This window comes from Amia ocellicauda, chromosome 7, assembly GCF_036373705.1.
Source record: "Amia ocellicauda isolate fAmiCal2 chromosome 7, fAmiCal2.hap1, whole genome shotgun sequence".
Classification (NCBI taxonomy): domain Eukaryota; kingdom Metazoa; phylum Chordata; class Actinopteri; order Amiiformes; family Amiidae; genus Amia; species Amia ocellicauda.
Window position 1 is genome coordinate 16,261,669 of NC_089856.1, and position 27,180 is coordinate 16,288,848.

Sequence of the window (27,180 nt, forward strand, 5' to 3'; positions counted from 1 at the left end):
TATCTCTCTCTGGAATTCTTCGACTCTTCAGTTGGCGTAGTCGGCAGGATGGTGGCTTCGGTGTCCCTGACTTTGGTGCCAGTGCAGAGCAGGATAAGGGTGGTTTAGGATTTTCAATACCACCCTGTAAATTAGTGTTCTGCATGGTACCATCCCACCAATATGCTTCTTGCATTCTTGAGTGTTTTCCTCCTTGCTCCCTTTCCCATAACCCCTGACTGTGACCCTACATCTTGACAGCACTTAGCTTTCACCATCCAGGATGTAGGACCTCACTTACTTGTGTAAATTGTAAATTTGAATTTGTAAAATGTATTTTTTTGAATTGCTATGTTTTAGTTAAATTCAATTTGTAATGATTGCACTTGTACTTAATGTATTTTTGCACTTATGTTGTAAGTCGCACTGTATAAGGGCATCTGCCAAGAAATAAAAAAATAATAAATAAATAAATAAAATAATAATAATAATAAAAGGACTGGAGTAGGTCTGGAGAGATTCTTGTGTTTCCAAGTGCAGAAGGTCCCGGGTTGCCAGGGCGGGAATTGGGGAGGTTGAGTCGCGACCATTGCACGCTGCGGTGTGCGGTTCAGGCACCGCAATTGGGATACAGACTGCAGTGTGGTTGCAGGTGCCCAAGTCTGCGATCAGGCAGTATAATAATTGCGTGTAATACTGACCGGCGTATGCCACTGAAATGCAAGTATTTTTTATTTTTCCTTGCAGTAGGACTACTGCAGTTGTAGCGTATTGATGCAATATGCATATTGTAGCAATCCTGGCGGGTGTGTATGTGCCAGTAGTGCAGCCCAAAGGTGTGGGGGAGGGTGTAAAAGTGTGTGGGTGGGTTAGTTCGGGGACTTGTGTGTGTGCATGAGTGTGAATGTGTGTTATGTATGGAGCATTGTGGTGTTGGGTTAGGGAGGGATATTTGTCTGCAAGTGTGTCTGTGTGGCTCCCCCCGTCTCGGGGTGGTACAGCCGGAGAGCGGTAATTTTTTAACTTTCTGAAAAAATTGTTACAAATCGTACATGTAATATTGGGTGGAAATGATAAAACAACAATTAAAGTTCATAAATGCTCCCTAACAGAAATGTATAGGAAATCAAAAGGTACAATTTAGGACATAATTTGTTTCCAGTCATTGGGTACCCCTGCTGTAGAGCCTTGAGACAAGGGGGAGACCGTACTCGGCTCAACAGCACACTACTGAAGTTAACAGTAGAAGTATCTGGTAAATTCATATCAATTAATAAAAATAAAAAAAAATTAAAAAGCCCCGACTCCTCATAAAAAAAAAAATCTTTATTGCAGGACAAGACACTGGTGTGCTGTACAACAGGATGAATGGGCAGAGGCGAGGTGGAGGAGACTGGGAAAGGGTGAGAGAAGTGCATCTCCCTTATTTTAAACTCCCTCCCTCTCTCATATATATATCCAAATTTACAACACTGGTCTTCAATCTATAGGAATACAAAATGGAAGAAAAACAAAAACAAAAAAAAACAATATACATTTATACAGACAGAATGGCACCAACTTACCCCCACAGGCAGAGTTGAATCTTCAAAAATTAAAACAAAAACAAAAATGCACTTCCTATAACCTATAATCACTGGAGACTGTCAGTCAGTTGTGAACAGTGGAACAGTTTATAACCTAGTACAGTATAGTCCAGCAGGGTTTCCAGCCCTGGTCTTCGACAGATGGAGACCCTGCTGTACTTGGTCTCTCCAGGCCCAGGGCTAAAGACTCTGCTGTACAATAGCTATCTGGGACCTTCTTTTACCCTATTCCCTCACCTCCCCTCGCTCAGTACCCTTCCATGGGGGGCTCCATCTTATACCCATTCTCATTGGACAGGTACCCCTCCCCCGACTGTAGGGACTCCTGGTCCATCAGGCCATCCTGGCTGTCCTCCTGAGGGGGGCCGTCACCACTCAGGCTCCCCCCGTCCTGCAGGAGCAAGGGAGGGAGGAGGAGAGAGGAGGAGGAAGCGGCACTGGCAGGGAGGAGGAGGCTCTGCTGCTGCTGCTGCTGCCGGTCCTCCCTCCGCTCCCCTCTCTCCCTTTCTCCTCTATCTCTCTTGTGCTCACGCTCCCTCTCTCTGTCCCTCTCCCCCCCTCCTCCTCCTCCACCTCCTCGCCTCCTTTCCCGCTCCCTCTCTCGGTCCTTCTCCCGGTGGCTGCGGCGCCTGTCTCTGTCCCGCTCTCGGTCACGATCCCGGTCCCTTTCCCCCCTCTCCCTCCCTCTTTCCTCTCCTCCCCCCTCCACGCTGCCTTCATCCCTGGCAGAGAGATCCCCCGAGTTGAGCTCATCCTGAAACTCGCCGCCTCCTCCTCCTCCCATCCCATCCATCCCCCCTCCTCCACCCATTCCTCCTTCTCCCCCATCCTCCTTCCCCCTCTCCCTCTCCCTCTTCCTGTCCCGGCTGCGGCTCCTCCTCTTCCTCTCCCGGTCTCTGCTCCTCTCTCTGCTCCTGCTGTCCGCTCCTCCGCTGCCACCACCACCACCTGCTCCTGCTCCTCCCCCACCTCCTCCTCCTCCTCCTCCTCCTCCTGCTGCTGCTGCTGCTGCTCCTGCTCCTCCCCTATCTCGCTCCCTCTCTCTTCGACGGCTGCTCCCGCCTCCTCCACTCTCCTCCCCGACTCCCACAATTCCTGCTCCTGCTCCAGCTCCAACACCCCCTCCCAGCCCTCCACCTGCCCCTCCTCTCTCGCCCCTCTCTCTCTCGCCCCTCTCTCTGGAGCGGGACCTTCTCCTCCTCTCCCGAGATCGGGACCTCCTCCTCTCCCCTCGGTCCTTCTCTCGCTCTCTCTCCCTGCTGCGCTCTGTCCGTCGCTCCCCCCGGTCTCGCTCACGCTCACTAGGACAGGATAGAAGCAGGAGAGAGGAATAGAGAGAGAAAATAAATGGGTAGAGACATTAGTTAATTGTTATGAATGGATGTAAATGTTTCTCATATGCCTTTAACATTTCTATTAAATTATGATTTTCTAAAATTTTACTTGTTTTTTTCCTCCTCTCCTATGCTTCCTGCATCATTTACTCACTCCTCCATTTGCAGTGTATGGCTGCTGTGATTATTCCTACTATCTTGTGATTTTCCTGCTGTATGCAAGTATAAATATACACACAATTTGTACTCCCCGCCATTTATCAATATTCATCAAAATAACAAAAACTACTTTGGCAATAATATCAATGATGATACAAATAAAGCACCCTTGAAATGAGAAACTGACAGATTCAGTGACAGACACAGATGTACAGAGACATGCAGACACCCACCTCCCCACCGAGCGCTCATCGTAGCGGGAGGTGTCATCACGGCCCGAGTGTTTGATGTTGACGTCAGCACCCCCCCTCCTCGTACCCCCCAGACCCCCCCCTGAGAGAGAGAGAGAGACACATTGAGAATGAATACAGTATATGCAGACTTGATAGACACACAGACTGAGGTATACAACACAAATGAGCAGACTGTCACAGGAAGACAAAGACACACACAGCTGCAATTTCTCACCCAGCCTGCGGGGGCGCCACCCCTTCACAGTGCGCCCTCTCTCCACATCCACCAGCACTCTGCGCCCATCGATCTTCTTACCATCCGCATGTTTATAGGCAGCTGAAAGGGAGGGAGAGGAGGAATGGGAGGAGGGAGAAAGTAGGGAATGGAGGAGGGGTAGCGAAAGATGAGGAGGCAGGAAAAGAGGGAGGGGTGTGAGGGAGGGAAGGGAAAGATGAAGATAGAGGGAAGGGCGCAAGATAAACAGGTTAGCTACAAATTCTTCAATAACCCCCCCCCACCCACCCACTCACTCACTCACTCACTTCCACTCCCAACACAATCACAGTGGGATCCTGTGCACCCACACTGCACTGTGTGGTCCACCATAGGAACTGAAAACAGTTATGTGCACATGCACAAACATTTGCTCACTCTCCCCTCCAACACACACATGCAAAAAACACTGCCAAACACCTTAAACCTCTCCTTCATTCACACACTCACTCTCAAACATACCTACTCTCAGAAAAGATTTGTTCATACCCTCTCAATCTCACTCACTCATACACTCAATCACTCCTATATAAAAAGTGTCCACTGGCATGAGAATTCTGATTTCAATAAGTTTCAAATAAACCAGCGGCCACCACAAGCAGCATACTGTGCTGCATTGTTCAGTCACACCAATTGGCTCCAATCCAATCTATGAACTGGCCAGTCTAATAGTGACTGTAGACACTTGACAGTCTTATTCTGACTGGGCACTGACCTATACTCTTTCACCACTCCAATGCTCACACCAACATTCTCTCACAAAGGAGGGACTGAAGATCCAGATTGCAGACAATCAAGACACAGACACACTCAACTTTCCCTCTCACTCACTCCCTCCATCACCGCTGTCCCTCAGATATGCTGGAGTTCTCGAGCTTTGTTGAGCTAGTTTGTGAACTCTCCCAGCTCCACACAGACACACACACACTCAAATTCTGATTGTTTTCTTAAATACCCCTTCAGAGACTTACACCTTCTATACTTACTCCTCCTCCTCTCTTACCCATCCACTACTCACACTCCTCCGTCTCTTTCTCTGAAGCGAAGGGACTGCAGGTTGAGGGTATGAGACAGATCCCCTTGATCAGACCCACCTATTCCTCTAAACACACTTCTGCTTGTAGATCCCAAAGCAGATGGTTTGCATTGAATACATTTTAAACACAGGATTGCACACCAAAAAAAACAAAAAAAGTTTTTTTCCCCATGAGACTTGCAACTTCTATACTTACACCTCTCTCTCTACTGTTCACCAACACTGTCCACTGCGGAGTCTAATCTAGCTCTCTGGAACAATCTGTGGTGACTGTAAACCCTCAGGGTCCATTCTGCGAGGGAGAGGGGGCCCATTTCTCAGTGGACACAGAAGAATTCAGGGTCTCCTTACCAAAACCCCACCAGATCACACACACACCAAAGGATAGTATTTTCAACCACATAGATTGATCCAGTTTTGACAGATGCGTGTCTTTTTACATCCAAAAATGAATGAACCTAAGCTGCTAATAAAATGAAATTGTAGCAAGGAAGGGCACAACCACAACCACAGAGTGACGCAGCACAGTGGCCACCAATCGGAGGGTAAATGGGGTGGTCTTACCAAAACCCCAACAGCAGCAGCAGTGCACACTGGGAAAGACAGCTTTGCTAACCTGATGCACTGAATTAAACACTTACCAGAGACACCACCCTATAGAGGAGGAAGTAGATGCAAGACTGACCCCTGGAGTTTTTTTTTTTTGGCAGGGGGGGGGGGGGCTTTCCACCCCAAAACCCCACCAGACAGGACTCTGTAATAACTCTTCCTGACCAAACCCCTTCTAAGTGTGTGTGTAAAGATTGTCTACTGCCCTGGAGCTGCCTTACCACAGCACCCAGACTAGCTCACACTGTAATACAACATTATATCATTGGGTCTGTATATCTGTACTGGAGCTGCCTTACCACAGCACCCAAACTAGCTCACAACTCAACCCTGTCCAGCAGTACACCAGTGTGTGTGGGGGGGTGGCTTCTAACACCCACACGACTGCACACGATACTCAACCTGCAAGGAAGAGCTCCAACGCATGTGGATCCTGGAGAGTTCAGGGTCTCCTTACCAGAAACCCTCCCAGCACACCACCACACCAGATTTGCCACATCAACTGCATAAAGTCTCTTGTTTTGGGCCTGTCTTACCACAAGGTCCCTTGCTGCACACAGGAAAATATGTCTGGCAATGAAGGATCAAAGTATCGCTGACAGACACTGTGCTGGAGCTGCCTTACCACAGCCCACCTCCCCACAGTGCAGATTCATAGTCAGTATGTTAATTAATCTGCATCACATCTCTCACTGCAACCACACAGTTCAGCCCGTCAGGGAGAGTGTTTCTCCAAGTCTCACAGGCTCCTGCAGAACTCAGGCTCCTCAGAACAGTATTCCTTTAACGGAGAGAAGGGCGTGTTAAGAGCCGTGTGCATAAACAGTGCAGACGGGCATCAGAGTCTCAGTACAGTCTCCCAGAATATCCCAAGAGTCAGAAGTCAGTAGTCTCCTTACCAGAAACCCCAGCGGCACAGGACCGCTCACACTACAGCCCTGCACAGGCCATCCAGGAAAAAGGAACACATGCTGTGCACTGGGGGCTCTTGCCACAGACCACCCCTTCAGTCTTCAGTCTCGGTTCCGTCTCCTTACTCAAACCCCAATAGTGCAGCACTTCAAGCAAATACACACACTGTTCTGGGGGGCTTTTGCCACTGGCCCCACATGTGTGAAGAGTACAGCCAGTACAGGGTCTTCAGTGCAACACAGGAAAATCTCCACTGGTCTCTGGGTATTTAGCAGTTCCTGACCAAACCCCTTCTAAGTGTGTGTGTGTAAAGACTGTCTACTGCCCTGGAGCTGCCTTACCACAGCACCCAGACTAGCTCACACTATTACAACACATTATCTCATTGGGTCTGTATACCTGTACTGGAGCTGCCTTACCACAGCACCCAGACTAGCCCGAGTCAAACAACACATACTGTGGGTTACACACAATCTCAATCCAATGGTACACATGGGTCAGTCTGCCAGGGAGTCTCTCTCCAGGTCTCACTGACTCCTGCAGAATTCAGGGTCTCCTTACCAAAACCCCAGCAGCACAGCCTATCTACTGCACTGGAGATGCCTTACCACAGCACCCAGACTAGCTCACACTGTAACAACACATCTGTAAGTATACCTGTACTGGAGCTGCCTTACCACAGCACCCAGAACACCAACTCAAGACTGTCCACTGAGAATTAGGACCCATTATCTGGTTGCATCTTCCACCTGCAAGGGAGAGCACCGCCAGGGATAGACATGCGATGTCCGGGAGAGTTCAGGGACTGCGTGGCGTTGGGGTTGCCAAACCTCAATCACTCCACTTAACAGAACAATATCGATTCAACCAGAAGGTGGCAATCTTAATGAAGAAACCGATGCACAGAGCATCACTCTGAGGAAGAGTACTCTGGCTGATCGAGTGGCCCATTCCTGGTGTACATTAACCTTCAGCTGCCTGCTTTGTAGAGGTACTTGATTTTTTTTTTTTTTTTAAGTACATTAATCAGTTAAAATCTAGTGACAAGGACTTTGAGCACCTGGTCACGTGAGCATCTCTAGCTGAAGGGTGATGGGGAACTGACAGTTACCCAGAGATAGGACATCCAAGGACCACACAGTGGGAAAACAAACTGGGATTTTTTAATTTACTTTTTGTTTTTATGTTTTTTTCTTTAAACTATTTGCTGGGGTAAGGGAAAGGATCTGTTTGAAGACAAAACTGGATTCTTTACCATTTGTATTTATTTATTTATTAGGAGGGAAAACCAGGTTCAGAATATGGCACAAATTACCGTCATTGAGGACAGGCTACTCAGCTGAGACACTGGAGATAGGCTGAAGGGGAATAACTGATAACGAAAGTGCTTGTGATCTGAAGGCAATATGGGCCACTGGCACAGTAGACACTGACTCCTTCAGTGTCAGTCTCTCATTAGGGATGGGCACAGTTAATCAAATATTCAAACAAACGTAAATGTGTAACAAAACTACTATTTGCATTTGTAACCAAAACCTTTGAATTAAAAATTCTAAAGGCTTTCAAAAATATTGGCAATGGCAATAGATCATCATTTTAAAATTATATATATACTTGCACAATTTAAATCTATTCTATGAATGACTACTCTGATGACATTTAGGGATGCTGGTAATGACGTCACAGGTTACACTACAGGCAGAATGGGGACGAAACGAGTGAGACAAGTGAAGACTGTTTGCACTCTCCAACTTACAACAGTGAATTGAACGGCTCTATTTATTTTCAAGAAAAGTAAATAAACATGTTTTATAGTGTAGGTGAATTCTTATTATACAACGCACTGCTTTAGCAGAAAAATAATGTAGCCTAATTGTTATATTTTGACAATGACATCAGTCCAGCTCCATCACGTTCAATTAATTTCTCATTCAATTTGCTTTAGTTTTTGAATCAACTAAAAACAGGAATCTGTAGAAAGAAGTATTTGCAATTTCTAATAGATAATTTGTTAATTTGGAAGTTTTTGCTCATGACAGACTAATTTAGGTACCTGGCACATTACACAATGAGCGCTATATAGGTTATGCAGAAATGGCGTTTTATGTCACATTCGGATATTCAAATCTCCTAAAATAAATTACAAGGATAATCGAATAGTGAAATTTCAAATGCCCAATTTTACTTTCAATGTCGTCCCCTCCCAAACCCCATCCCCCCCCCCGCCCACCCCCCCCCCCAATCTCTCAATGTCTGTGTCCATCTCTTTCTGCTGGTCTCTCCCTTTCTGGGTCTTGTTTCCCCACTGTCTCATGTGTCTTTCCATCTTTGTGTCTCTGTCTCTCTCAATGAATGCGTGTATGTACAGGAGTCAACCTTTTGCTTCAATCCCTTGGTCAACACAGGCTGCCCAGGGATCAGCAACCACCCTTTGAGACTAAACTAAAGCACAACGTGGTGCCTTTCATTTCAGTGTGCGCGTCTCATTTACAATTGATCTTCCTCTCTGCTAGCTCTGTCTGTCCCTCTGCACACATCTCAGTCCCTCTCTGTCTCCCTACGTCTCAGTCCATCTCTCCCTCTCAGTCTCAGTTCCTCTCTCACCACGTCTCAGTCCATCTCACCAAGCCTCAGTCCATCTCTCCCTCTCACCACGTCTCAAACTCGTTTCTCTCCCTCAACATGTCAGTCAGTCTCTCTCTCTCACCCTCTACGCATCTCTCTCTACACTGTGTGTAAAAAGACAAACCTTACCCATTGTATACAAACCCATCATACCAACCATACACTGAGCTGTGGTAGTAGGGTGTACCAATAGCAGCATCTGCAAGCCAGCACTGGCCAATAGCCATCAGATAAAGGCGGCTGCAGTGGCAATGAGAACAACACACAGTTAATACAGCCTCCCAGGCAGCCACACTGCTCTCACTCAGTCTTTCACACACACAAAGGGGCCTCACAGGCAGAAATATATAGATCTAGAGAGAGAGACAGACAGAGAGACTACAGTAGTTAATGCAGCCTCCCAGGCAGCCACACAGCTCTCACTCAATGTCTCACACAAGCCAAGGGGCCTCACAAGCAGAGGGGGTAAGAGGCCAGTCTGCATTGTGTGTAAAAGCTGTGATCATTCACAGCAGTAAGGCCCAGTCAACCCCCCCCACCCCCCAACTTTATTTAAAATCACTCCATTCCTTCTCTTTCTAGATCTAAGCCCCAGATCCCCCATTTTCCAACAAATACATAACACATACACTCTCACACATTCAAAATAAAGTCAACCAGTTTCCCACCCTGGAGTAAGTACGTGGCTCCTCGCTTCCCCTACAGGACATACCCCTCAGGGACAGCTTATATCGATCACAAAAATGGCAAAACAGATTGAAACTATAGTATGCTGTGGTACAGTGGAATACCATAGGAAACCTGATCTTTGGGTCCATATGGTGAAAATGTCTTCAAACAATTACATTTGTTTGTAAGTCAAGGGTGAACCAAGAATTGTAGCAACTTTTTTTTTTTTTTTTTTAAATACACTTAATGTCCCCTACACTCCCTGCATCTCCCTAATTTTTCCCCTGCCTCCCGCCTCCTACCCATACAGCTCTACTAGGCTATGTCCCTCTGTCTCCAAAACTCACTTCCACCCTCTTCCCTACCTTAAGCACTGCCTCCAGTGCTCACTCCCTCCCTACTACATTGTTCTGTGCTGTTGAGCTCAGTGTATGTATTCTCCCCAGTCTCTTTGGACAACACAAGCACGCAATAAACACAGTTTGAAAATATGCGTACTGAGAGAGGTGCCAATACCTCCCATACCCCCTCCACCTCTAATCAAACAGGGAGAGTCTAGATGCAAGTTAATGCACCCCCACATGCAAGTGTGGCTGTGCATCTCTGAACCTGCAGGTCTCTGTGTAGACATTAACAACACTCACCATTCTGGGCTCAGTGTGTGTAGTGTGTACTGTGTGTGTGTATAATGTACTACTCACAGTGCATGTTTGTTTGGGTGTGTGTGTGTGTGTGCGCGCCGTTGTATAGTAGTGCAGTACTCACAGTGCATGTCTCTCTCGTGCTCATACTCTATGAAGGCGTAGCCCCTAGGCTTCCCAGTCCTCTTGTTGTACACGATGTAGATCTGCAACACAACAACATACATTACCACTTCAAACTAACACACGGACATACAGCAATCCACCCCACCCACTCCGAGGCAGAGTCCTTACCCGTTTGATGGGCCCGTAAACCTCAAACTCCCTCCGCAGCTTCGACTCTGTGGTGTCATAGTTCTGCAAACACACACATTACTGTACACTGCACACACATTACTACACAGGTACACTATTGTTCCCTACACACACTACTGTTCACTACAAACGCTTTACTAAACTTCACTGCGTACCCCATACATGATTACACAGTGCACAATCACTGTACAGTGCACTACATGAGGAGAGGGTGTCTTACCACTCTGGCCACAAAGAGAGTCTTGAAGGCATCACCCTGAGCATTGGGGTCATTGTGGGGATCCCCTAGAGAGAAAGCAAGAGATAGATTAACACAAACTCCACAAACACTGGACTGGGCACACGAGATTAATACAGACAATGCAAACTACTGCACATCACTACTAGACACAGAGTACATTATATTAACACTTACACATTTTCAGCTCAGCTTCCACCACAGTCTGCCTCCTCTCAATCTTCTCACGTCTCTGGCAAGGAGGGACAGACAGCAGGTTAATACAGCCTGCGTGTTCATCCATTTTTCAGCATATTCCTCATTATGTGTGTATGTGTGTTGGTGGGTCTCCCTTAAGTGTGTGCGTCAGTGTGTTGGTCTCTCAATTTACCTTCCTCTCCAGCCTCTCATCTCTGGTCTCTGCTCTGGTGGGCGGCGGGGCATCTCTGGGGTCCTGGGGAGGAAGATGGTGAGGTTACACAGATATACACTGTACACTACTGTGGCACTGTGTTATAGAGTACTGTAACTGTCCTGAGCTACACATTATCCAGCACTGAACTGGGGCATAGTGTGTCCTGTAGTTTAACACTGTACTAGTCTGGCAGTATAGTGTGGCAACGCACCTCAAAGTGTCTGATGAAGGGCGCAATGCCGCAGTAGGGCTGGTTGTGGTGTTTCTCATGGGGCAGTTTCTCCAGGGGGGGCAGGTAGGGGATGGGGTCCCGCGGGGCAAAAAGGGCCAGCAGGTTGGGGGGCAGAAATTGAGTCATCTTTCACCTGAGAGAGAGAGAGCAAGAGCGATTAATATAGACACTGACTCGCTAGAGAGGGGGGGGGGTTCAGGGTCAGTCACTGATCCCCATCAAAAGCATTCCAGCAACAGATGGACTTATTGGACAATGTACCGAGAAGACAAACAATCCAATCAATCCGAACACCATGAACATGGAAACAAGCAAATAAAGCAGACAAAGGGGCGTGGTCGAGATCAACAACGTCGTTCCTATGAGACAAAGGTTGTATATTACGTAAAATGGTCGCACGCGGTGAAAGGGGGTCGTAGGGAACACGTCGTACGACTCGTAGTATCAAACACTTGTCATGAAAGATTCGATTTCTTAACAATTCCTTGGGTCTCCGTTACCGGATTGCCGCGTTTTTGGATTGAGAATTTTAACGCAACATAGCGTGGTCACGTCACTGGCAGACACTGTGTGCATCTTGTTCACTACTTAATAACAAGTTGTAATTTTCTGAAAGTTGTTGGCTATTTTCGGCTAATAGTTCCTACGTTCACGATTGCTTAAACATAAATACTGTGATACCTCTCTGTATGAAGTGTACACATCCAACTATACTGGCGTACAAGGGCAATACATATCCAACTACACTGGCGTACAAGGGCATAAATACACATGCACACCGCTTCTGAATGAAGATCACACAAAACGCCTCTTCGTCCAAACACTATTTCTATGTGTTTAGCCTGCGAGACGATTAAGTTTAACAATAACAGTGCTAGAAGTACAGCGTTTTTATCTGTTAAGTAATATTGATCGCCTGGATTTTTAAGTGGTCAATCAGGTGAACTTTTTCTCTATACTCCTTACGGTTTAGATTCAGTGTGACGTTTCCGAGACCCGGGGTGGATTGGGTTAAAACCTCCCACACGCCACCGTTTTTAATTACATAACTAAACGAAATAATGCGGTTCAATATATACATGCGTGTCAAACGCCTCCACGCCCGCGGTATCTCCCGTGAAATCCGTTCCACGTACAGATCAGCCGGCGCCTACACCGAGACACAAAGGCCAGACAAACAAAGGCGTCTTCATAGGGATTTAGCCTTCTCGCAACACAAAAACACAACCTGTCGGACACAGAAACCCGGGCCGCGTTTAAAGAGACATTGTTTAATATTACACATTTTTGTCCCGTTTCTCAAAGTGTAAAGCAAACTAAAGAACACAGCAGGACCAGGCCTCTGCCTCACACTCACCTCCACTCCGCAACCACGGGCCCGCGCCGAGTCTCTTCCCCCACACAGAACACTCCTAGCAAAGTAGATTATCTTTAAAAAAAAAAACAATTATCTCGCTCGCCGCTACTGTGGACGAGTCGTAACTCCGCTGAAATCCTTCCGAAATGCTCGTGGAGGAAATACAAATTATATATAATGTACTAGTGTCTATTTTCCCCTAACTTTCTCTCTCTCTGTACCCACTCGTGAGGCGCTACAAAATGGCGGCAATGTAGCACAGCATTTCACGACAGCAGTAGATTACCGAAGGAAGAAATAGAAGCGGGTGTTGAGACCATAGATATAGAATCGCTAGATTCGCCCGCCCATACTCGAACCTTTATGAGGGGCTTACGCAAGCCGCCGGCCATATTGTCCGGGGACAGAAGTAGAGTGCCTATAACGCAACATATAGAAGCGGAGATACTGAAGAGTTGTTTATCGTTGCTTAAACTTATTTATTATTATTTATTATTACAAAATATCATATTAGGCTACGTGAAGGCATGTTTTTACAAACATTTTGTTAAATAAAAAACGCTGTATTTGAAATATTCATTTTAAGTGTAGCCTAAATAGGATTTGAGTTATAGTAAACGAAAATATGAATGATCGTACTTGCCATCATCATAACCTGTTATTATTTTACACTGTCCGACATAAATCAATTTTGAGTTCAACATTATACTCATGATTCAAGTTGATTTCTAACAAATAATACAAAGTGCGGTTAAAAAAAGAGAGTATTATTGCAGTTACATTTGATTAAGTCTGAAATGACCCTACTTTATTTTATTCATAGCCTACTGTAACTTATTAAAACACTTTATGTAGGCCTATAGGTTATAACAACTATACGGGAAGTCGAACGTTCCTAACAGCGTTATAATAGAATGTAGACATGATAAACGCTTATTGTCTTAGTTCTGTCTTACATGCTCTTACTGTCTTAGTAAATAGGTTTTATTTAAAAGAATCAGCCACATTATTATATAAGTAAAATGTATAAAGTTTTAAGAAAAGCAATAATGCTAAACAGAAAGTCTGCTGAATTGTATTAATAGGCTACAAATCAGTTTTTAAATGATCACAGGTTACAAGTAATATTTGTAACCGGTGAAAGGCGAGCCTCATCCTCAATGAGTCTTCGTTGTGAACGGAGAGGCTTTAATTCAACGAACAATCTAAGAAACGTAAATACATATATATGAACACATACTTTCACATACGTATTCCAATCTTGAAAATTTAATTTAAATTTAAATCACGTATATAGTATATTACTTATACATAGTAAATCGACATGAATAAAGTTTAGCATCGTACACAGCACCAAACCTGGACAAGATGGCGTTTCTCTTTACACATTAAAATGACGTAATAGCCATTCTGCTCATTCTAGATCTGTGGTTCAGAGCGACCGGTTTACGTTAGTGGTGCGGGATCCTGGTCGGACTAGAGCGTCCCATTCGCTGGTTTAAATTATCTGCACACAGGCACTGCTTCTTCTCAAAAACGAACTTGATTTGTAAAGCTTTTAATGAGCGATAATTGTTAATAGAGGCTGCGTAATTGTCAGTCTGTGTCCCAGTCTCTCGTACACTCCAGTAATAATAAACCACACCACATGGTTACCAATTCATAAAAACACTTTTTATTTTTTATTATTAATTTTTCTTTACAATTGATTGTAATTCATTTTCTTGTCAATTGCTGTCTGCCAGTGGAAACAGAGTGCAGAAATAAGGGCAGACCAATAATAATAATATAATACTAACAACAACAATTAATTATACAAAAATGTCCAATAGAAAATAAAGGCAATTGTACAGTTAAATTATATATAGTAATAATTTCCATGATGATAGGAGAGAGAATACTACCCCACACAAAGCAATTCCTTATTATAAAACTCAGGTAAGACCCTGGCCCAGGCTGATTCAGTTTCACAGGAATTGATATGCACTTTGTTTACAGCTGTAGAAATTACAAATTATTTTCTTGGGGGGAAAACCCCTAAAAAACAGTAGAACATTTGAAAATTTTAATTAAAAACAAGGCAATGCTTTGACCCCCTGCTGTCTCTGCAGTCCTTCCCTCTCACCCCCATTCCCTCTCCACACCTCCCTTTGATCTCCCTTCCTCTATCAGGATTATTGTCTCTCCCACTACCTCCCCCTCATGCAGATGTGCCAATCTGTCATTCAAATTGTAACCGAGTGAGGGCTGTTGTGCAGTTGTGTCACTGTCATTCACATTGTAATGGAGTCACAGGGAGTGCTGTTGTTTAGCTGTGTTGTGTTGTGTCTTTCTTGTTCTGTCATTCTCATCATCACTGGAGGTGAGTGAGGGATTCACTCTATTGTTCACATCATACACGAGGAGGACAGTGCTGTTGTGTAGCTGTGTGGTGTCCTTGTTGCTGTTGCTATAGTCATTTCTGGAGGAAGGCTATTTTTCCTCCATCACCCTCTTCATATCCTCCATGCCAGCCCCTCACCCGACCCAACCCTCTCTCCCTCACATCTTTTTTATAACAATCACAGTTGTCAGTACTCCGGCCAGGAAAACTCCGGCTGCCTGCCAGGCGGGCGTCCCGAAATATGACCGGATACCTTCCTGAAACAGAGAGGAAGAGCAAGAGAGTGACAGTTAATAAAGTACAGACAACACCGATTGATTGACTGACTGACTGACTGATTGATTGACTGACCCAGCCGCCCTGCTCCCTGATCCAGGACAGTAGATGCTCCCTCAGGTAATCCACTGTCCAGCTGATAATGGTGCGAATGAAATCAGGGACATTTGTCACCAGAGCCTGAGAGAGAAAGAGAGGTGGGGGGGTTAATACAGTACAGATACACTAACTGACTGGTCACAACATTAACATTGAGGAGGAGGGAGGTGGAAAGTTAGAACAGAACTAAACAGACACACACGCACACACACAGATACAGCAGCGATTCTAGAGTCTGTTGGGGCCCTAGGCAAAAATTCTCAGGGGGCCCCTCGAACCAGCATTCATCACCATTAGGCTATGTTATAAATAACCTCAGGAGCCCCCTAACGGCCTGCAGCCCCAGGCAGTTGCCTGCCTTGCCTGTTCACAAGCTGTACGTCTTGACAGATAGACATTCACAAAGACACACAGTATTTACCTTAATGACCAGGCGACAGGCGAAGTAGAAGAGAGCTACCACTCGGCCCCAGTTGAATTTGCCATCAGAGAAGATCTGACAGGCGACCTGGATGAACACCTCCTTACTGGGCTTAACGGCAGAGTTATTAATCATCCTGAGGAGGGGGAGGAAAGAGAAGGTTGATTAAGTACACTGATACACTGCCTGATTGATTGATTGATTAATAGAGGGTCAAAAAGAGACATATCCAACACCACCACAGACTCTCACACTTACAAACACACTGACACACACACTCACTGTTGCAACTCAGCGTTGTTGTCCAACTCATCTCCAATTCGCTGTAGGCACTGCGCCAGCTGCTTATGGGCAGGGTCACACAGCTCAGCTCCATCCAGCTGGGAGTATGAGAGCTGCAGCTCGGAGTGACGGGATACTCGGTCATAGATAAAACTGATAGACATAGAGAGGGAGAGATTGTCAGTCTGTCAGTTTATTGTCATTCGGTTAGTGTGTCAGTCAATTTGTCAGTGAGTCTGTCTGTCACTCAATCAGTCTCTTACTCTTTCAGTAGAGCTGCTCCTGTCTCTATGATACGATCGTTGGAGTTCCCTGTAAACACAAGACACAGTATTGATACAGATATATTGATAGGGTATCAATAATACTACATAATGTACTACAGTGCATCCGGAAAGTATTCACAGCACTTCACTTTTTCCACATTTTGTTATGTTACAGCCTTATTCCAAAATGGATAAAATTCATTATTTTCCTAAAAATTCTACAACAATACCCCATAATGACATGAAAGAAGTTTGTTTGAAATATTTGCAAATGTATTAAAAATAAAAAACCAAAAAATTACATGTACATAAGTATTCACAGCCTTTGCTCAATACGTTGTTGAAGCACCTTTGGCACCAATTACAACCTCAAGTCTTTTTGAGTATGATGCTACAAGCTTGGCACACCTATTTTTGGGTAGTTTCTCCCATTCTTCTTTGCAGGACCTCTCAAGCTCCATCAGGTTGACTGGGGAGCGTCAGTGCACAGCCATTTTCAGATCTCTCCAGATGTTCAATCGGGTTCAAGTCTGGGCTTGGACTTCATGGCTTGGTTTGTGCTCTGACATGCACTGTTAACTGTGGGACCTTATATAGACAGGTGTGTGCCTTTCCAAATCATGTCCAATCAACTGAATTTACCACAGGTGGAGTCCAATCAAGTTGTAGAAATCTCAAAGATGATCAGTGGAAACAGGATGCACCTGAGCTCAATTTTGAGTGTCATGACAAAGGCTGTGAATACTTTTTTTTTTTTTTTTTTTTTTTAATAAATTTGCAAAGATTTCAAACAAACTTCTTTCACGTTGTCATTATGCGGTATTGTTTGTAGAATTTTGAGGAAAATAATGAATTTAATCAATTTTGGAATAAGGCTGTAACATAACAAAATGTGGAAAAAGTGAAGCGCTGTGAATACTTTCTGGATGCACTGTATATTACATTGTATTGCATTAAAATATGATGTACTATAGTGCACACTGTATTGTATTATATTACTGCTATTACCACTACTATCAATCATAATAACTACAACATCTCTTAATCTTTGTACAAAACCTGTCATTTCCTTCTTCCTGTACCACTGTCTGTCTTTTCTGTTTGTCCCTCCCATCCGCTGCGGACTCGTTTGTGCGAGTGTGTGGCGCACAGCCACTTCCTTCCATTCCTATTAGTAGTATAATAGTAGCCTATAGTAGAAGTAGTAGTAGTAATACAGTAGCAGCAGAATCATTTCCACATATCTCACAAACGCTACACACACGAGCGATCAAATAATAACCGTGCATACGAATATGTATAGTCCGTGGCAATATCGATTGGAGTGTTATGGTTATGACTGTTAAATTGAAATACCATAGTACCCTCAAAATGTAGCATAATACAAATAACAATATAGTGAACTCAATTATTGTCAAGGGGAATCGTGTTCGTTGTAACAATGTGCGACACCAAAGTTTAAAGTCATGATAGACACACATCCACAACTCATACAAAGTTACCGATAAAGTAAGAGAATACAGTTCTGAAGCAGAAAACTGGTTTAAAACAATACAGAAAGACGACGACGACAGCAGCAGCAGCAGCATATTATTATTATTATTATAACCCCATTGTGTGAAGACTGCAGGCTATGTATAGACATGTTTGGGAGCCGTTCGCAACTTGAAACCGATACATAGTTCGACCGAGTCTTAAGACGTCTTTGTACTTTAGCCTTTTTAACCACTCTCGATAATGCACCTATCGCACCCCGCCTTTCTATGTTTCTCCGATTCTCTGTCTACTTCTCTCTGTTACCGGTCTCCCTACCCCAGTCCGGGCGGCTCCAGTCGTACAGTACTTACCCGGCTCGCCTCCCCCATTCGGCGCCGCCATCTTTGAACTGACTGGATGAGCGCTTCCGCCTCATGTCATGTGGCCGGGGTGAGCAGTTTACAGTGCCCTGTGTAGTAAAGTGTCTGTAGTGTATAGTTTATTGATGTGAAGTACAGTATATTGTAGCACAGTGTAGTATAATAAAATATAGTGTAGTACAGCATAGGGTAATGTAGTATAGTGTGTTGTGGTTAAATACAGTGTAGCAAAGTACAGTGTAGGCCCTACACTGTAGGGCCACCAGTCCTATGCAGTCACAGTACACAATGGCAAGTAGAGTCCGTTCTCTGGGAACGTTACAGGCAGTTATGGCGGCCCCCTGTATGGCTTCACTGGCCGATTGCTTTGGACTTATGGCTGCGTTCACGACACGCATACTTTGCCGAGTCTGCGCATACTTTTCGCATACTCTGCGACGAAACTGTCCAAGTTACCCGTCTGCGTGAACTCAGCCAGAAAACACGTCACAATGCGACGCATCCACAGGCTGCAAAGTCTGCACAGCTGCGCAACCTCTCAAGAGGTACTGCGCTGTAGCAGCCGCGGCTTCAAAACAACTAAGGAGCGCCGTGTGATAAAGACGTGTGTGTCAGCCAGAGACAGACCTCACTCCATGTGCCAGCGCCACCTAGTCAGGGGGTGTGAATCACCCTGAGTCATGTCATGAAGGATCTTATTAATTTCATGCTAGATATGGCTAAGTACAACAGAAATAATATATTTTAAAGATTGACAGTTCAACAATAAAATAATATGCATGTGTAGTGGTGTACGTATACATTATAACTTAATTTCCACGTATTATGTGAATTTGTAAGTTGCACACCTGGCAAGGAAATCCATAATAATACATACAAAATATTGTACATGTGTATTTCTCTGAAGGCACAGGTTTAATGTAGATTCAAAACCAGTGTATATATAATATTGTACACACACAAACAAAATCTGTTGTAATTAATTTGATCAGTATGTGAGTATTTAACCCTTAAGTGTCCCAACAATGATTAGGAATAAAGATTTATATTAATTAAAGATTATTAACGGGTCGTAAAGCTACTTAATCTGATATGAACTGATTAAATGGCCCATTTTCTGATTACACTGTAAAGTATTAAGCTGGTGGAGCACGAAGGGAATTCTGATTGCATTAACTTCTGTGATTAGGACTGAATTCTCTCAACACCGACTCCATGTTTCTTCTGCTGGAGTCTGCAGCTCCAATGCCAGAGCTGTCCACGCTCCGTCTGCACAGACCGTGACGCCACAGAGAAGTGTCGTGAACGCGGCCTATCTATGTCATCAATTCGTTGTTTAAAATTGAAAATGCAATAAATTATTGTTACACGTGTATGTACTGTTAATCCACACATCTATCAATCTCTCTTTATAGTATATATACGTACAATATGCATTATATTGACAATATATACTTACAAACTCATTCAATTGAAACGTTTAAAAAATAAAATATAACTTATACCACTCACTCAAACTCGTAGCCGAACTTGTTTTAATATTAAAAGGCCACTGTTAAAATATTTCACACCAGAGAGACTTTAACACAGAATAATGTCTGCTTTACGTTTCTGTTAGCGTGTACATATAATGTACACAGCACCAAAAAATTGGCAACATAGATTTGCCACTTAGCGTCCTTCCTATTTAGCTTCATTCTCGTAGGCTCCTGTGCTTGCCCTCACCCTTACGTCACTTCCCGCCCGTGCAGATTTGGGCCCTGTGCGCCGGATGAAGGGCCTCTTTTTCTACACGACTGTGCAAGATGGCGGACACGCAGGTGAGGGGAGAGGACGGCGTGGCTACTGCAAAAATGCCACAAAACATGGATTTAACATGCCGAGATGAAAGAGACGGAATGGGGTTGTCGAGGGGAGATAGTGCTGAGACGAGGTTGGGTGTTTGGAGACGGAAAAAATGAAAATATTTGTTTTAAGCTTCGTTTGGTGTATCTGTCGGGCAAGTAATAGGCCCGTGGTATTCAAATACATACATTCCCATCGTCTCTCTGTCGTAGCCGTAATTCTTACTATAATAAACGCAACTGTTAAACTATTTCGCACCCAGAGCAACATAAATTCAAATTAATGTATGCGTTTGCTTCCGGTTGTCATGTGGACGGAGTGAAGTCCCGCACCGATTACTTGATACAGTGGTCCGGCTTGCGTATCTTCACTGATGGTTGCACGTATTCAATTCCGACCTGTTCTGGATTTTTTTCTTTTATGTATATTTGGTAGTTCACTTATATTCGTTCGCTTCTTCGTTAGGTTTCAAAGCTGCTTGGTTCATGTGGATTTTTAAACTTAACGCCGAAGTCGAGTTATTTCTCGCTGGGTTTTGTATCCAGCCATGAATGCGATTCTTCCACTGTCGTCCAGCAAAATTTGTATTCGTGTTATAATTTCAAACTCCTTTATTCGACACGGTTTGGATTGTCCTAAACCTTTAGTAATTATTTAACAGTATTACCGTATTGGTGATACAGTTCAGACTATTTAATGCAAGGCAGCTTAAACCGGTTTGTGTCCAGTTGACTCTTTGTTCAATACATTTCAACAATAAATCGTTCTGAAAAAATCGTGTACATCGCCTTAGATACAGGCGTTGTCTCGCCACATTTGTTAAACCCATTCTATGTTGTAGTTACACCCAGTACAGTGGAAACAACGTGTGTATAATACATTCAGATGTAGAGTGAAGTAGACTGGGTGCTAGAGGCTGAGGGAGAGGTGGCGGTAGTGCAGAACAAATGGGGAAACTGGATGCTGGAGAGGATAGTGATGAAGGGGCAGAAAGACTGAGCTGCAAGTGATGTTTTTCTCACGATGGTCTTCCTAGCCTGTGTGGCTCTGACGACACAGCCTCATGGCAACACTGATGCAGCTCAGAGAGGATACCCTGACTGTCTTACCCACATTCATTCTCCCATATTGTCAGGTCATTAGCACAGATAAAACCTTTGTTTTGATTTGCACTGAACTTTCCCCAGTTTTTCAAAATCAGGACATTGATTTTATATATTTTAATTGCTCTATCAAGTCATTATGTTGAATAAATGGCAGTCAAGAATTATCATACAATTTTCAGAATTCCAGTAAATTCTACAGCTTTAAAGTTCTGTATGGTGGTTGTCCCATGTCTCTTTCCTGCATCTGTCCCCATATTGTCTCCATGCCTGTCTCTGTACATTGACAGTCTCTGCCCCCTGTCCATCTGTCCTGTCTGTCTGTTGCGGTCTCCTGACTGTGTCTCTCTGTGCTCCAGACTGAGAGGGCATACCAGAAGCAGCCCACCATCTTCCAGAACAAGAAGCGCACTCTGCTTGGGGATGGAGCTAAGGAGAAGCTGCCCAGATACTACAGGAGTGTGGGGCTGGGCTTCAAGACTCCTAGAGAGGTGAGAAGGTTAATACACTGAGACTGTACAGGGAGAGGTGGGGTTAATATATCAAAATGCATAAAAGTACCCCATAGAACAGATTCTGAGCTGCAGGTGATGTTTTTCTCACGATGGTCTTCCAAGCCTGTGTGGCTCTGACGACACCGCCTCATGGCAACACTGATGCAGCTCTGAGGAGACCCTTACCATGTGTGAGCACCTCTCTGACTGTAACAAGCTTAATGAGGCTAAGTTCTGTGTCTTGTGTGCATTTTCTTTCTCAGGCCATAGAGGGCAGTTACATTGACAAGAAGTGCCCCTTCACCGGCAATGTATCTATCCGTGGACGCATCCTGTCTGGTGAGTCTGCCCATCCCCTTCCACACAGAAAAATGCCCAAGAGAAAACTAGGTGCTTTAATGGCTTCAGTGTATTCAAATGTATGCGTTTATTTGGTTTCCCCTCCTCCGCTCTCTTGCTTACTCTGTCCTTCTCAATGCTGCAACTCTTCAGTATCTTACCCTGTTTCACTGTCCACTCTTGGGTGCACCCCGGGGTGTCCATGTCGTGTCCTGAAACTAGTATTTGTAGAGCTAAAATGGAAAGGTCTGGACTGAAATGGATAGGCCGAGGTGCACCTAAATTGTGGTTTGTGGAAACGGGACATACATCTGTAGTTTACGGTTAGTGATTTGGACAAAAGTAGGTTTGAGAGGGGGACAGAGATGGACAGACTGAGGGAGTTTGGGAGAGTGTGAGCTGCAAGTGATGTTTTTTCTCCTGATGGTCTTCCAAGCCGTGACACCACCTCATGGCAACACTACAGCTCAGAGAGGAGACCTTGACCGCTTGTCTGTATGCGGACAATTTTTGGAATTCTGACATTTAGGCCCTTTTGAGATGAGTGCAAATCCCATGGAAAAATACTCAAGGAGTTGATGCTGACTTATATTGCAGGCATCATATAGTATATGTACTTGAAGTCATCTTCTGGACAAGTCATGTACGCAGTGTTGCAAGGGCACTCGTAACTGCTAATTGGATGGGATGTTTTATTCTTGTACGTTTGGTAGTTACAGGGTGAAGGTTGATTCAGTTTCTATAATTTTAGTGAAATGGATACGAAATAACAAATGTCTCTCAAGGGCCTTGCCCCTGACTCCCAGTGGCATCCTAGGCAGCCCCCAGACCCTGACCTATATAGGAATGCCGTTAGGTCTGCATTTCAGATTTATCTATTCTGATGCTCGTATCTCCTCTCCCCACCCATCTGTGCTGCTGTACTGTAATGTCCAGCCAGTCTTAACTCTTCCTCTTCCTCTCCCTCTTAGGAGTGGTGACGAAGATGAAGATGCAGAGGACCATAGTGATCCGCAGGGATTATCTGCACTACATCCGCAAATACAACCGCTTTGAGAAGAGGCACAAGAACATGTCTGTGCACCTGTCCCCAGCCTTCAGGTAACACGCATGCCTGTTCAGGTAGTAAAATATACACTGACATACAGTGCACCTGTACCCCCTATTAACTGTCAAGACACTACACACTAACACTCACGAGAGGGGGTGTCTGAGTTGCAAGTGATGTTTTTCTCACGATGGTCTTCCAAGCCTGTGTGGCTCTGACGACATCGCCTCATGGCAACACTGATGCAGCTCAGAGAGGAGACATTGACCGTGTGTCTGTCCAGTTAGTGTGAATGTACTGCAGTATCCAGTCTGTACTGTATTGACCCTTCTCTCATCTTTTAGGGACGTGCAGGTGGGTGACATTGTCACCGTGGGAGAATGTCGGCCCCTCAGTAAGACCGTGCGCTTCAATGTGCTTAAGGTCACCAAGGCAGCTGGGGCTAAGAAACAGTTCCAGAAGTTCTAGAGGACAGAAGGACACCTCCATGGAGATCAATAAAAACAATTGCTCTTTAAATGGCATCTCTGTGTCTGACTTTGGGGAAACCAGTGTGTGTGTGTGTGCGTGTGTGTGTGTGCGCACCTGTCAATGATCAATTAAAATAGTTATGCATACTCAAACCCTACCCTTGTTTTGGTTGAGCTGCATTTCACCTGGTGCTAACTTGTGTTGATATCGTAAGGTTTGATTATCACTTTTTTCCTCAAGGGAGGTTTCCTGTCTAGTTGGGGATCTAACTTGTTTAAATGGCATTTCTGTAATATGGCAAATCATTGTATCAACATTAATAAATGCATTGCCGGACAAAAACAAATATAAGGTATAATGTATGGAATAAAGAAACCTAACTTTAATCTTGAGAGTGGGTTTCTTATGTATTACTATATACAGGTACTATATTTGCAAGAGTGATGTGGGACAGTGCCCCGTCTGATAGTGACAATGATTTGTGTTCAGACAGTTGACGGCTATCAGGAGTAAAATTAGTTGGATTGAGCGGACCAGGGATAACGGGAGGGTCAAGTGTTCTCTGGTATTGCCTGGCAGAGTCAAGTGTTCTCTGTCAGAGAGATGGTTTGGGGTTGCCTGCAGAGGCAAGTGTCGTCGGGTGTTGTCTGGCGAAGTCAGGAGTCCTTTGTCAGAAAAATGTTTGTATTGTCCATCTCCCTGGTAAAGTTCAAGTGTCCTTTCTAGGGTGATACTTGTGTTGTTTGTGTGTGTGTACGACCAGTCACTTTTGTGTGATAGTGTTCCATCTCTGGACAAATATGGGATAAACACATGGAGACTGTTATCGACCTGTTGGCTACTATTCAGCCAAAATCCCTGGAGCAGTCCCTTGACTGTGCATCCTGAGCCGTTCAGACTACAGAGTCATTGGTGGGAGCCAGTAAAGTTGTATTGCACACCCCGCACAGTGTAGTAGCATTTCTGCATAATGCTCAAATCAAATCAGTGACGGATGCTCAAAGAGTCAAGTGGGAAGTTACCCTGCTGTCCAAAAATGTGAACGTCCAGGTCATAAGAGATGTGAATTTGAATCCTGCCAGCATGATGTTAGAAGATACTGAAGGGGAACCACACCAGTGTGTTATAGTGGTAGAGGGGGAAGAACAAGGGCCACTTCAGACAATTCCAATAGCAGATGCAGATCTGATGCTCTTTGTAGATGGTTCTTGGAAATATATGGATGGAAAACCATACACTGGGTGGGCCGTGGTTGATGGACACAGAGAGGTGTGTCAGTCTGGACCCTTGGATAGCTCTTATTTGGCTCAAATTGCAGAACTAGTAACTCTTACGAGGGCCCTAGAAATGGGGTGATGCAAAAGGGTTAACATCTACACAGACAGCCGTTACGCCTTTGGGGTGGTGCATGATTATGCTAAAATATGGCAACGACGTGGCTTTTGTACTGCAGCAGGAAATGAGATTAAGCACCAAGATATAATTAGAAAACTTATGCAAGCCACCCATGCACCCCTCATTGGTGCTGTAATAAAGATCAAAGCTCACCAGAAGGAAGACACAATGGAAGGGAGAGGAAATGCAGCTGCTGACAGGGCAGCAAAGGAGGCAGCACATGCAGTCCCAGCTTCACCAGTAAAAGTACATTCACCAGGAGAGTCCCTTATTTCAAGCAAATTTCAAGCAGAAATTGCTTAAAATAAGTGAAAAAATCTGCCAATGGAACAAGACAAAATACAACATATTCAAGGCATATTTTCTTAGAAACAAGTGTTATTATCTTGCTTGTTAAGGAAATGTATCTTATTTTAAGGATGGTTAGATTTTTTAGCCTGGAAACAAGATAAATATACTTGATAAGACTTTTATTTTTTGCAGTGCATGATGGGGTTTACCCCTCCAAATAGACTCTGATAATGGCACACATTTTGTGGGAAAGGTCATGAAGGAGGCCATGAAGCTTTTGGGAGTCAGGCAGAAATTCCACATCCCCTATCATCTCCAGAGCTCTGGGATGGTGGAGCGCACAAACAGAACGATTAAAACTGGATTGATCAAAGCCATACAGACTGCAGGGAAAACCTGCGCTCAGGTTCTTCTAGCCATTTTGTGGAAAATGGGGCCTCCCCGAACAAAACCACACACTTGACGCCCTATGAGTTGATGACTGGCAGAGCTATGAGACTACCACCTGATGCCCCTCCAGGGGGCACAGGATCGTCAGGACCTTTCCGAGACCAATTGAGACATTATCTGGTGACATTAGATAAATGTCTTAAAGACCATTCCAAAGCTTCGAGGTCAGAACAAGCAGAAGTGGACAATAAGATGGATGACGCACAATCAGATGTTAAAGTTCAACTTCCTGAGGTGAGCAGTCAAGTTATGGTTAAGCGCCTGGCTCGCAGGCCAGGTCTAGAACCCCATTGGGAGAGACCATTTGAGGTCAGATTAATGACAGACACATCTGTGTGTGTGGGGAATAAGGCTGGAGAGCGATGGAAGCATTGGGCCAAAGTGAAGCCATATTTGCCTAATTAAAAGGGATTCAAGTTAATTTTATGTGCTAATACTAACCTGAGTTCGAGTGTGTTTTTCTTATTTTACAGACTTCGGGCCTGTAACGAGAAGATCAAGGAGAAGACATCAATACAGCAGTGCACTATAAACCAAATTCATATTGAAAATGGGGATAAGCCAGTTTTGGACCTGTATGTTTCTTGTTGTATCTTGTGTTTATTCTCCAGCCCGGTATAGGGCTAAGGTTACCTAAATGTGACCCTGGTGGAAAATGTCATGCAGCTGGAGGTACCATCCTCAGTCTTTTATCGTTTATTATGGTATGACCTGGTCTCAGAGCCCCGTTCCTCTTGGTACAGACCCTTTGGGGGCATTATTCAAGCCCTTATCTTCAACCATTATTTCTCACATTACAGCTTGAACAGTTGGAACAGTTGATATTCGGAATGTATATGATGAGAATACAGGATTAGGTAGTTTTGTATGTGTGTTTGCAACTTTTTCGTACCTTAACTCCACCCTCCTTGATTTTGGACAGATAGTTAATGTCACAGCAGGCTGGACCCACCTGCCACCAATCTTATAGGAAAATGGCATGTCGGGACAATATTGTCAGGAGTATTGTGTACACTCTACAACCCGCCATGAGTGTACAGATGAAAACTGTTTTAATTTGTTAACATGTGGATATGAGCCTCCAACTACATGTCCCCAGTTATATGACCCACCTCCGGATGGCATCATCCGAATAGGCCCAAATAAGACTCTTTTACATGACATTGTCATAGTTACTGTGCAGGTGGAGTATGACCTTTCAACTGTAGTAACATCCCTCTTAAACATTTGTAAAGATCATCTAGCTTCGTCAAAATTACTTCAAAAGCAAATCAGAACACAAGTAAAGGCTTACAACACTCGCGCATCACATATCTAAACACATACATCAGGTAGTAGGAAGAAAAGGAGCATTATTGGCAATATTGGCGGATTGTTTGGTAGTACCAACACAATGATGAACTCTGTTAATGCAGAGATAGACCGGCAATATGTCCAGTGGATTAGATCCCAGACCGCACAAGGGCTGGGACACAACTGCAGTGGAAATGACAGGGAATGCATAGGTAACCCTTCTAACGACACTGTATATCTTCTGGGGACCTCTGGATACATGTCTCCATCTTCCA

The 27,180-nt window shown here is 44.5% G+C and overlaps 3 protein-coding genes and 3 non-coding genes across 7 annotated transcripts; 4 read left to right on the forward strand and 2 right to left on the reverse strand.

Moving 5' to 3' along the window:
* Nucleotides 1-1,284: 1,284 nt before the first annotated feature.
* On the reverse strand, nt 1,285-12,887 carry snrnp70 (small nuclear ribonucleoprotein 70 (U1)). The gene is made up of 10 exons (XM_066708738.1): nt 12,594-12,887; nt 11,216-11,369; nt 10,981-11,043; nt 10,788-10,842; nt 10,593-10,657; nt 10,352-10,414; nt 10,182-10,263; nt 3,527-3,628; nt 3,292-3,391; nt 1,285-2,866 (listed from the first exon to the last, which is right to left on the reverse strand). Exons 2-10 carry the CDS (start codon nt 11,360-11,362, stop codon nt 1,813-1,815), a joined length of 1,731 nt encoding a protein of 576 aa, XP_066564835.1. The 5' UTR covers nt 11,363-11,369; nt 12,594-12,887; the 3' UTR covers nt 1,285-1,812.
* A 1,365-nt stretch (nt 12,888-14,252) lies between these two features.
* On the reverse strand, nt 14,253-18,453 carry LOC136752983 (apoptosis regulator BAX). Of its 2 annotated transcripts, none has more exons than XM_066708740.1 (6): nt 18,168-18,453; nt 16,318-16,366; nt 16,055-16,207; nt 15,773-15,908; nt 15,328-15,432; nt 14,253-15,233 (listed from the first exon to the last, which is right to left on the reverse strand). In XM_066708740.1, exons 1-6 carry the CDS (start codon nt 18,196-18,198, stop codon nt 15,135-15,137), a joined length of 573 nt encoding a protein of 190 aa, XP_066564837.1. In that variant the 5' UTR covers nt 18,199-18,453; the 3' UTR covers nt 14,253-15,134. The 2 variants fall into 2 exon arrangements, with proteins under 2 accessions (XP_066564837.1, XP_066564836.1); XM_066708739.1 differs by lacking the exon at nt 18,168-18,453 and adding an exon at nt 17,380-17,860.
* A 1,456-nt stretch (nt 18,454-19,909) lies between these two features.
* rps11 (ribosomal protein S11) lies at nt 19,910-23,524 on the forward strand. The gene is made up of 5 exons (XM_066708741.1): nt 19,910-19,996; nt 21,484-21,615; nt 21,882-21,957; nt 22,929-23,058; nt 23,350-23,524. The coding sequence occupies exons 1-5, from the start codon at nt 19,982-19,984 to the stop codon at nt 23,471-23,473; spliced, it is 477 nt and encodes a 158-aa protein (XP_066564838.1). The 5' UTR covers nt 19,910-19,981; the 3' UTR covers nt 23,474-23,524.
* On the forward strand, nt 21,023-21,106 carry LOC136754225 (small nucleolar RNA SNORD35). Its single transcript, XR_010817571.1, has one exon. It is a non-coding gene; the product is annotated as a small nucleolar RNA SNORD35 (small nucleolar RNA).
* Nucleotides 21,707-21,790, forward strand: LOC136754226 (small nucleolar RNA SNORD35). Its single transcript, XR_010817572.1, has one exon. It is a non-coding gene; the product is annotated as a small nucleolar RNA SNORD35 (small nucleolar RNA).
* Nucleotides 23,174-23,257, forward strand: LOC136754224 (small nucleolar RNA SNORD35). Its single transcript, XR_010817570.1, has one exon. It is a non-coding gene; the product is annotated as a small nucleolar RNA SNORD35 (small nucleolar RNA).
* Nucleotides 23,525-27,180: the final 3,656 nt, after the last annotated feature.

Excerpts from the sequence above, each read along its gene's own strand:
- snrnp70 (XM_066708738.1), bottom strand. The coding sequence starts at position 11,362 with ATGACTCAATTTCTGCCCCCCAACCTGCTGGCCCTTTTTGCCCCGCGG. Across the intron at positions 10,264-10,351 it reads TTTACGGGCCCATCAAACGG|ATCTACATCGTGTACAACAA; the intron begins GTAAGGACTCTG and ends GTTGTGTTGCAG. Across the intron at positions 2,867-3,291 it reads GATGAGCGCTCGGTGGGGAG|TGAGCGTGAGCGAGACCGGG; the intron begins GTGGGTGTCTGC and ends ATCCTGTCCTAG.
- LOC136752983 (XM_066708739.1), bottom strand. The coding sequence starts at position 17,434 with ATGGGAGGGACAAACAGAAAAGACAGACAGTGGTACAGGAAGAAGGAA. Across the intron at positions 15,909-16,054 it reads AACAACGCTGAGTTGCAACA|GATGATTAATAACTCTGCCG; the intron begins GTGAGTGTGTGT and ends CCCCCTCCTCAG. Across the intron at positions 15,433-15,772 it reads CCTGTCGCCTGGTCATTAAG|GCTCTGGTGACAAATGTCCC; the intron begins GTAAATACTGTG and ends TTTCTCTCTCAG.
- rps11 (XM_066708741.1), top strand. Across the intron at positions 21,958-22,928 it reads CCGTGGACGCATCCTGTCTG|GAGTGGTGACGAAGATGAAG; the intron begins GTGAGTCTGCCC and ends TCTCCCTCTTAG. Across the intron at positions 23,059-23,349 it reads CACCTGTCCCCAGCCTTCAG|GGACGTGCAGGTGGGTGACA; the intron begins GTAACACGCATG and ends CTCATCTTTTAG.